This window comes from Zingiber officinale, chromosome 8B (genome assembly GCF_018446385.1).
Source record: "Zingiber officinale cultivar Zhangliang chromosome 8B, Zo_v1.1, whole genome shotgun sequence".
Taxonomy (NCBI): Eukaryota; Viridiplantae; Streptophyta; class Magnoliopsida; order Zingiberales; family Zingiberaceae; genus Zingiber; species Zingiber officinale.
In genome coordinates, this window is record NC_056001.1 from 60,971,397 (window position 1) to 60,985,192 (window position 13,796).

A 13,796-nucleotide genomic window follows, 5' to 3' on the forward strand; every position below is an offset into this window, starting at 1 on the left:
TGGCTATTAGAAGATTTTGAAAAATTAAAATTGAAAAATGATAAATTGAAAATACAAGTATAAGACTTGAAAAATCAAGCATGCTTAATGTTAAAAATCAAAACAATAAGAGATATAATAATTTGAACTGGTATTTTAAATACCATAAGGGGAAAATTAAGAAAATCTCACAAAAATATGTTCCCAAAAGTTTCTTGATTAATCCAGTTGGAAGGAACCTATATTGGGTTCCAAAATCTTGTCTAAATTAAAATTTAATTGGACTTAGGGCTTTTAGAGAATAGATTAAATGCTTAATTTCCTTAAAAGGCTTTGTCTAGAAAGTGGTTATTGCTCCAATAACCAAGAAGGCCTAGTGCCTCGCCACAGTCTGGAAGTCGATTAATGAAATAAAATATTTAATTCATTAACTGATAAAACATTTAATTGTAATTTAATAATGCTTTAAATAGTTACTCAAACATTTTTTGCAGTCTTTTTAATTTAGAATTTTCTTTTTGCAAATTTGTTTTTACTTAGGAATTTTTTGCAAAACTTAGAGTTTCTAAAAATATTTATGTTGTAATTTTTAAGTGATATCAAAATTATTTCCAATTATTTTCAAAGTTTTTTCAAAAACTTAATAAGCTCTTCAAAATTGTTGGAAAATTCGAGTTTTTTTAAAACTTTCCTATGTTTTGAAAAGTTATCGTTAGATTTTTTTGGTACCCCATTTTTTTAATGTGATCAAAGGGGAAGATTAAGTCTAGGGGGAGGTAGCTTATTTTCTACTTTTTACACTTTATTGCAAAATTTATTTCCTTCACTTTTATGTTGGTTTACCCTAACTTAACTTGGGTTACTCACATAAAAAAGGGAGAGATTGTTGGTACCCCAAGGTAGTTTTGATGTGATCAAACAAGTTAAGTTAGGTCTTGTTGTGTTTAACCCTGTGTCAAAGAGTGTAAGAACTTAGGAGCACAGGGAGTCGAGCAAAAGACGCAGCTAACGAGAAGAATGGCACGGAAGAGAGCCGATGGGTTCGGTGTGTCTGAGAGACAAGGTGTTGCGGAAGAGTACATCGGCAGATGAGAAGGGAGTGTGCGGTGTTTCCGAGGGACGAGAAGCTGCAGCAGAAGATTGTTCGAGGAGCAAAAGACGCAGCTAGTGAGAAGGTCAGCACGGGAGAGAGCCGACGGGATCGGTGCGTCCGAGAGATAAAGAGCTACGAAAGAGTACGCTAGCGGACAAGAAGGAAGCACGCGACGATTCCGAGGGATGAGAAGCCGGAGTGGAAGCTTGCTCGAGAAGGTCGAAAGTTGGGTTGGCGTGAGCCCTATTCCGAATGGTCGAGATCACCCAAGCAAGAGGAACCGGAGTGGAAGACCCGGACCGAGGCGAGTAAAACCGGAACGGAAGGCACGGACTGGAAAAAGTCAACTTGGTTGGCTTTCCTGGTCCGGACGCTTGGATTCAGTCCGGGCGCCTAAACTCCGGGCACCCAAAATCAGATTTTATCTGGATAGTATTTTACCGCGATCCGTTATGAATGGAATAAAATTTTATGCCCCTCTAGGCGCCTGGAACCCTTCTAGGCGCCCCGAGCAAGGCTATATAAGCATCCCTGCTCCCAAAGCTAAAGAAGAACAAGAAATTATGAAACAACACTTGTACACATCCACTGTTCTATTTTAGCTTTCTATTTCTGCGCTTCCATTGTTGTAAAGAGGCTTCTCCGCATGAAGGAGAATTTTAGAGCGCTTTAACTTCCTTGGATTAACAACCTCCCCAGTTGTAACCAAGTAAATCTTTGAGCCTCGTCTTCTTAGTTTATCTCTTATTTTGTTTATGCAAGTGTTTTATTCTAAGTTATAAGTCCGAGAAAGGTATTTTTTTTTGTTTAATTTATACAGGGGCTATTCACCCTCCTCTAGCCGGTCACGAAGGGTCCTAACACCCTTTACCATTATCAAAACACAGAATCGATCGTTTGGTGCTCCCTGTAATAACAGTTCAATATTATTAGCTGATTCTTATCCTTTGTGGATTATAGATTCAGGAGAAGTCAACCATATAACTCAAGAGTGAATTACATTTGTAGAGTATCGTCGGGTACTAGTTGACAACAAATGGATCTATGTAGGAAATAATGCAAGAGTTAAAGTCAAAGGAGTCGACACTTGCAAACTCAACCTCTGTGGTGGTAGTGTTTTGTTTATATATGATGTTCTATATACTTTTGAAATTCAATAGAATCTTATTTCATTACATGTCTTCTTGATTTAGGGTATTGTATTAATTTTTATAACTGGTGTGTTAAACTTAAGATTGACTTAGTGTCAATCAGATATGATTTTTTTAATAAATAATTTTATGGGTTTTGATGTAGAACTATATGTCAATTATGCTATTGAGGGTTATTTTTTAAACATTGCTCTAACTAGTGATGTAGGTATAACTGATTAGATTTGACATGCTAGATTAGGACATATAGGACAAGAATGTATGAATCAGTTGGCTAGAGAGGGTTTATTAGGCACTCAGGTTAAGATTCACTTGTCTATATATGAGCATTGTCTTGCTAGAAAAGCAACTAAGAAACCTTTTGATAAGGCTATTAGGGCTAAATCATAATTGTAATTAATTCATTCGAATATTTGTTGTCCAATGAATATGAATGCTAGACATGGACCTTCCTATTTCATTACATTTATTGATGATTTCTCTCATTTCGGTCATGTGTATTTAATTTATCATAAATCTGAAGCATTGGATTGCTTCATTAGTTATATGAACAAAGTTGAGAATCAAATGAAACATAAGGTTAAGACTTTATGCACTTACCGTGTGGGGGGGGGATACTTGTCTGATATGTTCAAGATGATATGTAATGATAGAGGGATTATTAAATAGCCGACAATCCTTGGAACTCCACAGTAAAATGGGATTGCTGAAAGAAGAAATATGACTCTTTTTAAAATTGTTAGGTATATAATGGAGCAAGCTAATTTGTTGATCTCCTATTGGGGAGATGCATTATTAGCTGAGACCTATATACTTAACAAAGTATCTTTAAAGTCAGTTTCATCTACTCCATATGAACATTAAATAGGTAGAAAACTAGATTTGAGTAATTTGAGACCTGGGGGTCAGCTGCTTATGTTTATGATAGTTCTCATAAGTATGGAAAACTAGGACCTAGGGGTAAGAAATGTATCTTTATTAGATATCCTCAAACCTCCAAAGGTTATGTTTTTATAGGTGAACAACTAGATGGAGTCATCTCCGAAATAAATTCGAGAGATGAGACTTTTCTCGAAGCAGGGTTCCCAACTAAATGTGATGTTGATAAAAGTGTTTCTCTTTTTTAGGAGGATGAGATATTATCAACAGGAGTGGGAGTAATTTGTCAAGTCATGAGTTGACTTCTCAACAGCTCGACTTATAAAGAAGTGTTCGTAAAATTAAACTTAAGAAGAGGTTTGATATTGAGAATGAGATATTGATGACTCTCCCAGTTGACGATGATGAACCTCAATCTATTGAGAAAATATTGGGATATATAGTTAGAGAAAAGTGAAAAGCTACAATGGTTGAAGAGATAGAGTTTATGAATCAGAATCATATTTGAGACTTAGTCGATCTTCATCTTGGTCGAAGGGCTATTGGGAATAAGTACATTCTCAAAATAAAGAGATAAACTGATGGATCGATTAACAGATACAAAGCTCATTTGATGGAAAAAGGATTTATCCTATTGGAGGGTATTGAATTTGAAGAGACATTTTCTCTTGTAGTGAAATTTGTGTCAATATGAATTATTTTGACCTTTGTGGCATATTATGAATTGAAATTACATCAGATGGATGTAAAAACTGCTTTCCTTAACAGTATGCTTAACGAGGAAATCTATATGGTTTAGCCATAAGGTTTCATTGCTGAAGGTCAAGAAGAGAAAGAATATAAACTTAAAAAGTCTATATATGGGCTAAAATTATTGGTCCTGTACGGCCGGCAAGAGGAGGGTGACTTGCCTGCAAAAATAGAAATAATCTCTTTCTTGATCTTTCAACTTAGTTGGATAGCATGATTAAAATAAAACAGAAAGGAACTAAACAACTAAAGAAAGTAAGATGATTGTTTACTTGGTTATAATCTATGTGGTTGCTAATCCAAGGCGTTGAAGAAAGCTCCACTAGAAAATACTCCTTTGCTGAAGGCGAAGTAACCTCTTACACAATTTTAAACTTACAAAAGACTAGGAAAATGAATATAGGATTTGTAGTTTTTTTATTATTTAATTTCTAGCTCTAGGGGCCTTTTTATAGCTCTTGAAAAATCTGATCAGTGGCTTGAAGGTGCCTCCAAGATGGTCTAAGGCGCCTTCAACGTGACAAGTTTTATCACCGAAGATAAAACTTTATCTTTATCTTCAGCTAACGATCATTGAAGGCGCCTTCAACATGCTTGAAGGCACCTTCCATGAGGGCTCGAAGGCACCTTCCATGAACTTGAAGGTGCCTTCCTCCAGCAGCTGTTGGCATACTCCACCAACTTCGTGTGGGTGATTTCGACCATCCAGAATTGGGCTCACCTAAACTCATCTTTCGTCCTTCTCCTCGAACAGACTTCTACCGCGGCTTCTTGTCCCTTGGAAGCCCCATGCGCGTCATTCTCATCCGTCGGTGTACTCTTCTGCAGCTTCTCGTCCCTCAGATGTACTGAGCCTATCAGCTCCTTTCCCATGCCATCCTTCTCGTCCGCTGCGTCTTCCGCTCGACTTCTTGTGCTCCTAAGCTCCCGCACACTTAGACACAAGGTATCAAATACAAACATGACTTAACTTAACTTAACTTAGTTGACCACATCAAAACTACTCTAGGGTACTTAACAAAAATAATCGTCAAGACAATGAAATATAAGATTTAAAGAAATCATTTTATCTTGTGGTTTCAAGATGATCAATGAGGATCATTTTATTTTCCTAAAAAGGAAAATAGGAAAGTATGTTATTTTATCATATATGTTGATGATATACTGATAACTGGAAATGACATAGGGTATGTGAATAAAGTCAAGAAGTGACTGTTATTACAATTTGATACAACAGATATGGGAGAAGTTGTGTACATTTTAGAGGTGAAGATCATTAGAAATCATTCTAAAAGATTTTTAGGTCTAGAGTCTTATATAAATAAGATGTTACATCATTTTAGCATGTCCAATTATAATGTAGAACATATACCTATTGTGAAAGGTATTATTTTGAGCAAGAGTATGAGTTCTAAAACTTTTGAGAAAATAGCCAAGATGAATAAAAAATCATATGCAGTGCTATTGATAATTTGATGTAAACTATGTTGTGTACATGTCCCGATATCAGATATGTTGTTGGCTTAGTCAGTCACTTTCAGTAAAACTCAAGACTGAGATACTGGAAGGTGGTAAAAAGAATATTCAGATATTTGAAGATGACAACAGATTATTATCTTTATTTTTAAGGATTAGATATGAGCTTGAAGGGATACACAGATACAGATTGGGCAGGAGATCTTGATGACAGAAAATCCACATCAAGTTATTCATTCTTATTAAATGGTGGCGTCATCTCATGGAACAAGAAGAAACATGTTTGTGTACTGATGTCGATAATGGAAACTAGGTATGGGGCTGTGCAGCGACTGTACAAAAAGTTGTCTGGTTGGGAAGATTCCTAAAGAATATGAAGATTGCTGAGTACAATGAGAGTCCTGTTACAGTGTACTGTGATAGTCAAACTGCTATAATTTTTTCTAAAGATATCAAATATCACAGTAAAGGTAAGCATATAGAAATTAAGTATAATTTTGTAAGGGATATTGTTGACAAGAAAAAGATTATTCTTGAGTATGTCCCTACATGTGCTATACTTACAGATCCTTTTATTAAGTCATTGGCTAAAGAGTTATTTCAAGGATATGTGAAGTTTTTGGGATTTTGTAAAATGTAACATTTTGTAAAGATAATTGAATATATGAAATGTCATAATTTGTTCAGTATAAATATCTTTGTTACTTGGGATAAAGTCTTAGTAAACATGTTGGCAAGTTGAGATTGGTCCACTCATATGGGCAATCATCTCTATTTCTTAAGTATAAATAGAGGTAAGACCGTTATTTATGGGACAACTTATGTGGATGTAAACAGAGACATGTTCATAAGTTAAGGTCGCCTTGATAATTGTGACAAGATGAGATCATTTATGTATTAAAAATGATCGAAGTAAATGAACCCACCATTCACTGGACCTGCTGGAGGCCATATTTGAATTCATATGTTGAATTCAGAATTAGACATTAGGTATATCTAAATCAAAATTTGTATGATGTTAAATTTTGAGAAAAAATATGCACTCTTTTGGGTAAAAAGAATAAATATTGTAGCATGTGATTCATACCACATGTGCAATAGCGACAATAAGCGTAGTAAAAGAATGGATCTCTGCTTCTCCATTATGTGAGACCCTTGAGATTATAAGTTAATCTTAATTTTATCTTTAGTGACTATTTAGTTATTTACTTAAAGTTTTAATCAATGACTGCTACTTTAACATATATCCTATGACTATGGATGATTCGGTCTATGAAGTATAACCAGGAAAGCGACTGATTAAACTGAATAGATTCTAGCTAAAAAGGAAGATTAAATATATTTACATCTTTTAATGTTATTCATTGGTCGGTCCATTTCTGTTATTTATAAAAATGATTATGAATATTGAATATAGAAAATGCTCTTGACATAATAGTCATTATGAGAGATAAAGATGTACATATTGATGTATATGAAAATTATTTAATCTGGATAAATAGTAAGACATGTATATCTCCAAGATAATGATTGTGTGCCACCAGGAGATTGGATGTTTCTTGGATAATGGATATGTACTATCAGGAGAGAGGTTATGTGTCATTATGAGAGTGTCTTTGATTCATTTGGAAGAACAACCAAGTAAAATATAACAACTTTGTTAGTATTAATCGCTCGGAGAGTGCCTATGTAAGATGTAACAAACTTCTTAACGACTATCACTCAGTGTGCTTGTTGTTACACGATTTATTTTCTCTAAGTATAGATTGTATGTTCTGATATGATTTTTGTGACTAAATTTTTATATAGTCTATGTGACGTATTTAGTCTTTGTGACTAATTAGTCTTAGTGACTCACCTTGGACGAGTAAGAGATGTAGGAAATAGGAACATGTGCATGCCCACGTTGCTCACTTTTCTTTGGGACAAAATGTCTCTTTTACCTTTGAGATAATCCTATTATAAAAGGAGCATCCAAGGGTGAGAAGAGGAGTTTTTTAGAACGGGAGATTCGTTTTCACCATAGAAGGAGGAAAGTCTAAGTAATAGGGATTTGATTTGTGGATCTGTCGAGGAAGTTCATTGTAATCTTCTCGCCGACGATAAACACATGAATTTATTTTTTCATCTTCAAAGTTTTGTTTTGGGAGATTACTATAAATTTTTATGATTTCCAATTTATAGAATATTAATTAATTAATTATACATATCAATCATATTTACACTTTCCCAATTTTTCAGACATATAAAAATTAAATCCTAATTTATAGGACAGAATGCAATGATAGAGTCTAAATTTGTTATAGGACCAAATTAATCATACAAAATTAATCATCCTTAACTGAATTACTGAAAAAATAAATCACAATGAATGTCAATTTACAAGTAGCTCGAGGCACGTGGGAGTGTTTTCTTCTTTGCCGACCAGACATTGCAAATGCACATGGCGGACAAGGGAGCCCCTACCTTATCTTCCCCCAATCCATAAGCATGATAAGGCCAATCCTTTTCCTTTATCGTGTCTCTCCCTAATTGTTATTTTTTATTAATTTTTATAAAGATTTGCGATCACTGGAGAGATATATATAACAAATAAAAAACAAGCATATTACCTATTGAAATAAAAAAAAAAATAAAGTTATATTGGTTACATATTACTCCATTGTGTAGTAATAAATATTTCGATATTTGAACAAGGTATCAAAATCGAATCAGATATTTCAAGTGCAATGTGCAAGATATATCAACGAGCATTACGACCAAACACTATGTCTGTCGGGTGACATTTCCACTTCCTTGGCCAGCAACAACAACAGACAATTAAGTAGGGAGTCACATAGAACAAATAATGTTTATCTATTAAGTCGATCGACGATCGTATATCCAAAAACATACATCACATCCAATGGTGGACGTAGGCGTTGCACTCACCTGCAAGACAGATGCTATGTCGATAAGAATAACAATTCTAGAACAAGCTTAACTTCGAAGAGAATTGTAGTATGTATGTAAGATTAATGCCTAGTTTACTTCGAAGGGGAATGGTAGATAATCAATCGAAGGCAGCCGCGAGGTCGTAGAGAGGGCTAGCTAGGGTGAGCTCGAGCCTAGACGAAGTGGTCCGGTTGACTTAAAATGGTTCGGGCACCATGTCGTTTTCGGGAATCCGACTCGATAAAACACTGCCCCGGTACTTCACCCTTTTGACTGCGGTCCACGTACAGAGTATCTAATATAATCCAACCAACCGGCCGACTTAGATAGTTAGATTGGATTCGGTGGAGTAATCTAAATTCTCCTGTCATTCGTGCTCCAAGGGCCGCCCATTAATGGCAGTCAAAATTCACAAGCAGACACCGGAGGTGGTGGTGGGCCTGCTACTGTCTCAGATGGATTATAAATCGGCCTCCTCCTCCCCCCGATTCCTCTGCCGACCCAGTTGCCCCTGTTAATTGTCTCCGTTTTCCAGTGGGAGCGATAGGGATGGAGATCATGTGCACGGAGGAGAAGTGGAAGCTGACGTCATCGAGGAAGGGGAGCAGGAGGAGCGGAGGAGGAGGAGGAGGAGGAGGAGGCGGCGGCGCCGGAGCGGCGCGTTCGTTCTCGAGGCGGTGCACGAGGCTGGTGAAGGAGCAGAGGGCGCGGTTCTACATCATGCGCCGCTGCGTCACCATGCTCGTCTGCTGGAGGGACGTTTGACCGAAGCGTGTCCCCGGCCGGTTTCCTCGGAGATGGTCGCCGGTGCCGTCCGAGGAAGAAGAAGTCTTTAGATGTAGGCGTAGAGACTGGAAGAAAAAAGAAGAAGAGTTTTTTGTTTCTTTGGTGCACAGTTTGCTTTTCTTTTCTTTCTTTGTTTCTCTTTTCCTTGTGTTACTTGGTTTTTTTGGATTGGAAGAGAGATCTGTAAAGCAAAATGTGAAGATCTGGAGAAAAAGAAAAGGTTATAAAGCTTGTAAGTTTCTATTTGATGCAGATGAACAAGTTCGATTTGTCTTTGAATGGTGGTCTGAAATGATTGAGATAGATGAAGGCAAATTCTATATGATTCCCCTTACCTTTTGTTTGGAATATATATTCTTCTTCTTTTCTTTGGCGGTTTTTTCCCTTCACTTCCTCTTAGATTTTCATCCTTTTGTCTTCAGCACTCGTAGCAAAATTCAGGAGTCGTCACGAGCAACTCGCAATTCGCAATTATGAGAGGTCCAACATGGTTTGGTAGAGAATGATAGCCATGAGCTTGCAGTTTAGTTGCGAATCTCGGGATCACGGCGGTCGTGAGCTCTAACATGGCTATGAATTTTGACTGTGGCAGCCGCGAGCTCTAGTCTGGCCGCGAATTGCAACCAAGGGCATCTTTGGGAGGTTTGTAAAATGCAAAAAAAACTGGGGGAAAAGAAAAAACCATTTTGTAGAGAAGGTTTCAGGTTTATAGTTTAAACGTGATAGTTAAATTTTATTTAAAGCGGTTCTTTCATATCAAAATTAACCGTACAAGTAACAATATAAGTGAGACTAATAATTAATGATATATAAAAAAAATGCTAATATAAAGTTCATGAGAAAAAAGAAATTATAGGAAAGTTTTCTTTTTGATTATGGAGAAGGAAAGATTTTTATATTTTTTTAAATGGGATTGAGGTGACACATATGACATTAAAAAAAAAACTCACATAAAGCTCAAGATGTCCTAAGTTTCTGTAAGCTCGGGTCTAGTTCTGAGTCGCGACTAGTGAAAGCTCACAACCAAGTTGTGAATTATACTTGCGAGTTCTGACTATGCATTGCGGCTACAATTAAGGTATGCAAGCTTGAACTTTAGCCTAGTTATCCTCAAGGTATAGAGGTAGTATCGGGTGAGGGAGTTATTTCATTGGATAAAAATAAATTTTAATGGAGTTCATTATCTTAGGATTAAATATCCAACTACCTAAAAAGTCATTTGATACTGTACTTTACTTTTCTTCATTTCATCATAAGGTCAACGACAAGGTGCAGAGAAGACCAGAATCGACGAAACTTCCGTCACTCCAAGAATATCGAAGTGACTTACCGTGAAGAAACTCTTGATATGAAGAAATTTTAAGAGATAAAAAATTGGACGATGGAATAATAAAAACTCTCTTGCATTGAGGAAAAACATAAAAGAAGGAGCCTATAAATAGACTTTACAAACTATCGCTAGATCCTATAAAATAGGATCACGTAAGACCAGATCCTATAAATTAGGATCACAAAGATAAATTCTAAACACTTAAAGACTCGGACAGGATTATCCTAATTAAAGACTCGGACAATGATTAACCTTTCAAATTATAAAATAAAATATTTAAATCTTAACTAAAAATTACGAACCAAATAAAACATCACTTTATAATTCAACACTCCCCCTTAAAGTGATGTTCTCAGAACTAATCCGAGCTTTGATCGCAGATCTTCGAATGCACCCTTTGGAAGTGTTTTTGTAAAAATGTCAGCAATGTTGTCTTCACTCTTAACTGCGACCATATCAATAATTCTGTCGAGCACTTTCTCACGAATGAAATGATGCTCAAGTTCAATATGTTTTGTCCTCGCGTGGAAGACAGGATTAGACGTAAGTTTGATTGCACTCAGATTATCTCTATGAATAGGAATGGGTTGATCAATGGGTACGTGCAGATCTTCAAAGAGTCTACGAAGCCACATACACTCTTGAGCAGCCTGAGCAGATGCTTTGTACTCTGCTTCAGTCGTGGATAGAGATACTGAACTTTGCTTTTTGCTACACCATGATATACTTGTTGCTCCTCGCAGAAATTCAAAACCAGAAGTTGATCTCCGATCATCCAAGTCTCCACCAAAATCAGCATCTGCAAATCCTTGTAAAGAAAACTCTACACCCTTCTCATAGAGTAGACCCAAGTTAAGAGTAGAATTAACATACTTTAAGATCTTCTTAGCCTCTTCGAAGTGTGGCTTCCTTGGCTCTTGCATGTATCGACTGACCATACCAACAGAGAAGGCAATATCCGGCCTTGTTATTGTCAAATAAATAAGACTCCCCACAAGTGTACGAAAGGGACGAGGGTCCGACAAACATGTTCCTTCGTCACGATGAAGTCTTGTATTTACATCAAGTGGTGTAGATCGCTTCTTTCCATCAATCAAACCAAATTTCTCAATGAGTCGTTTAGCATAACTGAACTGAGACACATAAATTCCTTTATCCAGATTTTCAATTTGCAACCCAAGAAAATTACTAAGCTCCCCAAGTTTCTTCATATCAAATCGCAACGAAAGTTCTTCCTGAAGACGAGTGACCTCTGCATAATTGCTGCCTGTTAGAATTATGTCGTCCACATACAACAGAACGATCACCATGAGTCCTTGACGTTTCTTGATAAAGAGACTTGAATCTGCTTCAGAAGTTGCGTAGCCACAGAATCTTAAATATTATGTAATTTTTCCGTACCACGCACGTGGAGCTTGCTTTAATCCGTAGAGGGCCTTCTTTAATTTACACACAAAATCCGGATGGTACTCGGACACAAATCCAAGCGGTTGATCCATATAAATATGTCTATCAAACTCTCCATATAAGAAGGCATTTTTGACGTCCAACTGCCACAATTTCTAATCCAGGCTAGCCGCTAGTGCTAGAACAGTACGTACCGAAGTCAATTTTGCCACGGGACTAAATGTTTCTTCATAATCTTCCCCGTACTTTTGAGAGAAACCTCGAGCTACTAGCCTTGCTTTGAATCGGTCTATGCTCCCATCAGCCTTCCTCTTTATTCGAAAGACCCATTTGCATGAAACTGGTTGCACTTCAGGAGGTTTAGGAACCAAGTCCCATGTCTGATTTTTCTACAAGGCATCCATTTCTTCTTTCATAGCAGCTTCCCATTCTTTTACTCCTTTAGCATCATCATAAGAGGAAGGTTCATCATCATCAATAGGATTAGCAAATAAGCAAGAAAAATTTGTAACAAAATTATCATCTCTATAACGAGATGGTCGCACAATATTTCGTCTCGGGCGTTGGTTGGTTATTTCCTCCTGAGAGCCATCATCTTGGTTTGGACACAAGCTCTCCTTTTCTCCTTGATTTTCTTTAGATATGTCTTCTGAGAAATGGAATAATGGCAAAGTTATCATATTATTTTCTTCCTTGTTGATATCTGCAGAATCATGGGAAGAAATCTCATCAAAGATAACATCGCGAGAAACAACACATTTATTAGTCGTAGGATCCATACACCGCCAGCCCTTTCTTTGTTCGTCATAACCGACGAAAATGCATTTGATTGCTTTAGCATCCAACTTACTTCTTTGAGAATCAGACACATGAACATAGCAGATTGAACCAAAGACTCGAAGATACTTCACGTTTGGTTTAGCATCGAAAAGCAATTCATAAGGTGCCTTATTATTGCTTGATCTGAGTGGCACCCGATTAATAACATAAGCTTATGCCTTCTGCCCATAATGCCTTGGATAAATTCTTCGCATGCAACCAACACTTGCAGGTCTCCACAAGGTGTCTAATTTTTCGCTCAGCCACGCCATTTTGTTGTGGTGTCTCCGGACAAGATAATTCTCTTTTAATGCCATTATTTCGACAAAATGAGAAAAATTCATTTGAACAGAATTCTCCTCCGTTATCTGTCCGTAAAATCTTGATTTTTCTACACAATTCTCCTTCCACAGTTTCCTTGAATTTTAGAAATTTTGAAAATACCTCTGATTTGTGTTTCACAAAATAAACCCATGTGAACCGCGTATAATCATCCACAAACAGCAACATATAGTGACATCCGGAATAAGAAGCAGTTAGAGTGGGACCCATCAAATTACTATGTATTCGTTCCAAAGGAGTTGTGCATCGTGAATTTGAACTTTTGAAAGGAAGTCTATGTGCCTTTCCAAACTGACAACCTTCACAAATTTTTTCATCCTCAACTTTTGATAGATCGGGCAAACCATCAACTAATTTTCTTTGAATCATAACCTTCAGCTTAGTCATGTTTAAATGACCAAGTCTTGCATGCCACAAAGAGGAATCATCATTGCTACTCATCTTTTCAATGTATGAATTTGATGCAGATAGAACAAATAAATCATTCACACGCGTACCAGTATGAACAACGTCGGCTTTAATTTCTTTGACGTTCCGAAGAAACTTCACATCTCGCGGTCCAAAGAGCACGAAATTTCCAGCATCCACCGCATTTGCAACAGAGAAAAGGTTCTTTTGTATCCCAGGCACGTGATATACACTGTTTAGTGTTATTGATTCTCCACGATTATTGTCAATAACAACGGTGCCTTCTTTTTGAATTTTATGAATTGTATTATCAGCGGTGATAATACCCTTGCCGCTATCATGTAACTGAGAGCATGAAAAAGTTGATTCGTCTCCTGTAAGATGATGACCACAACCGGAATCTACAATCCATTCATTATTGGTTGGATGCTTTGTGTGAGAA

The 13,796-nt window shown here is 36.8% G+C and overlaps 1 protein-coding gene across 1 annotated transcript; it reads right to left on the minus strand.

Annotated features, from left to right (window-relative positions):
- Window positions 1–10,716: 10,716 nt before the first annotated feature.
- Window positions 10,717–11,688, minus strand: LOC122013882 (uncharacterized mitochondrial protein AtMg00810-like). The gene has a single exon (XM_042570094.1). The coding sequence runs from the start codon at window positions 11,686–11,688 to the stop codon at window positions 10,717–10,719; it is 972 nt and encodes a 323-aa protein (XP_042426028.1).
- Between the last annotated feature and the right edge of the window lie 2,108 nt (window positions 11,689–13,796).

Coding starts and splice junctions, on each gene's coding strand:
- LOC122013882 (XM_042570094.1), bottom strand. CDS start 11,688: ATGGTGATCGTTCTGTTGTATGTGGACGACATAATTCTAACAGGCAGC.